This window comes from Merops nubicus, unplaced genomic scaffold (assembly GCF_000691845.1).
Source record: "Merops nubicus isolate BGI_N331 unplaced genomic scaffold, ASM69184v1 scaffold38648, whole genome shotgun sequence".
Taxonomy (NCBI): Eukaryota; Metazoa; Chordata; class Aves; order Coraciiformes; family Meropidae; genus Merops; species Merops nubicus.
Window position 1 is genome coordinate 1 of NW_008628411.1, and position 634 is coordinate 634.

At 65.8% G+C, this 634-nt stretch overlaps 1 protein-coding gene across 1 annotated transcript in view; it reads right to left on the reverse strand.

The window, feature by feature from the left end:
* Positions 1 to 5: 5 nt before the first annotated feature.
* Positions 6 to 634, reverse strand: part of FLII (flightless I homolog (Drosophila)) — a gene marked incomplete at both ends in the record, with an annotated part of 3261 nt that continues 2632 nt past the window's right edge. The window contains 3 exons of the mRNA XM_008946639.1: positions 6 to 101; positions 280 to 345; positions 449 to 554. Of these exons, the coding sequence (XP_008944887.1) occupies positions 6 to 101; positions 280 to 345; positions 449 to 554 (268 nt within the window). The remainder of the gene's footprint in view (positions 102 to 279; positions 346 to 448; positions 555 to 634) is intronic.

Below are 634 nucleotides of genomic sequence, written 5' to 3' on the forward strand. Positions count from 1 at the left end.
TGGAAGCAGCGGGTGAAGGGCCAGGGCTCGTTGCCTTTGCGCACCAGCCGCAGCTTGCGGGGCCGTGTGGGGTCCTTGGAGCGCATGTGCTGGATGTAGACCTGGGGCAGAGCACGGCCGTGGGGGTCCCCAACCCGCGCCCACCTCTGGGGGTGGGTAATCCCCAGCCCTGGAGCTGCTGGGAGCTAGGGCAGGATGGGGGCTCCGAGGGGAGAGGGAGCCGCCAGGAGATGGAGCCGCCCAAACCTCGCTCCCCCAGCAGCAGGCAGGAGGCCCTACCTGGCACGCCTTGAGGCTCAGCTTGATCTCCACCTGGCTGGTCTGGGTGCCCACCCACATGTAGACCTGCGGGCAGGACACAGAGCCACGCTCAGCCAATGAAGCCAGGGGCAGATCTGGGCTCTGCCCCCTGGCTGCAGGAGGGATTGGGGGGGCTCGGCTCGCTCACCTCCCGCCCATTGTCCAGCAGCATGATGTCGTCATCAGCCAGGTCATCCTGGCAGAAATCAGAGCACTTCTCTGACACGGAGAAATAGCCCTTCTCGTTGGAGCACCTGAGAGGAGAACCAGCAGAGAGAGGAACCCCTCAGAGCCAGGAGTCTGCCGGGATGTGGCTCCTGCAGACGGGAGGGAC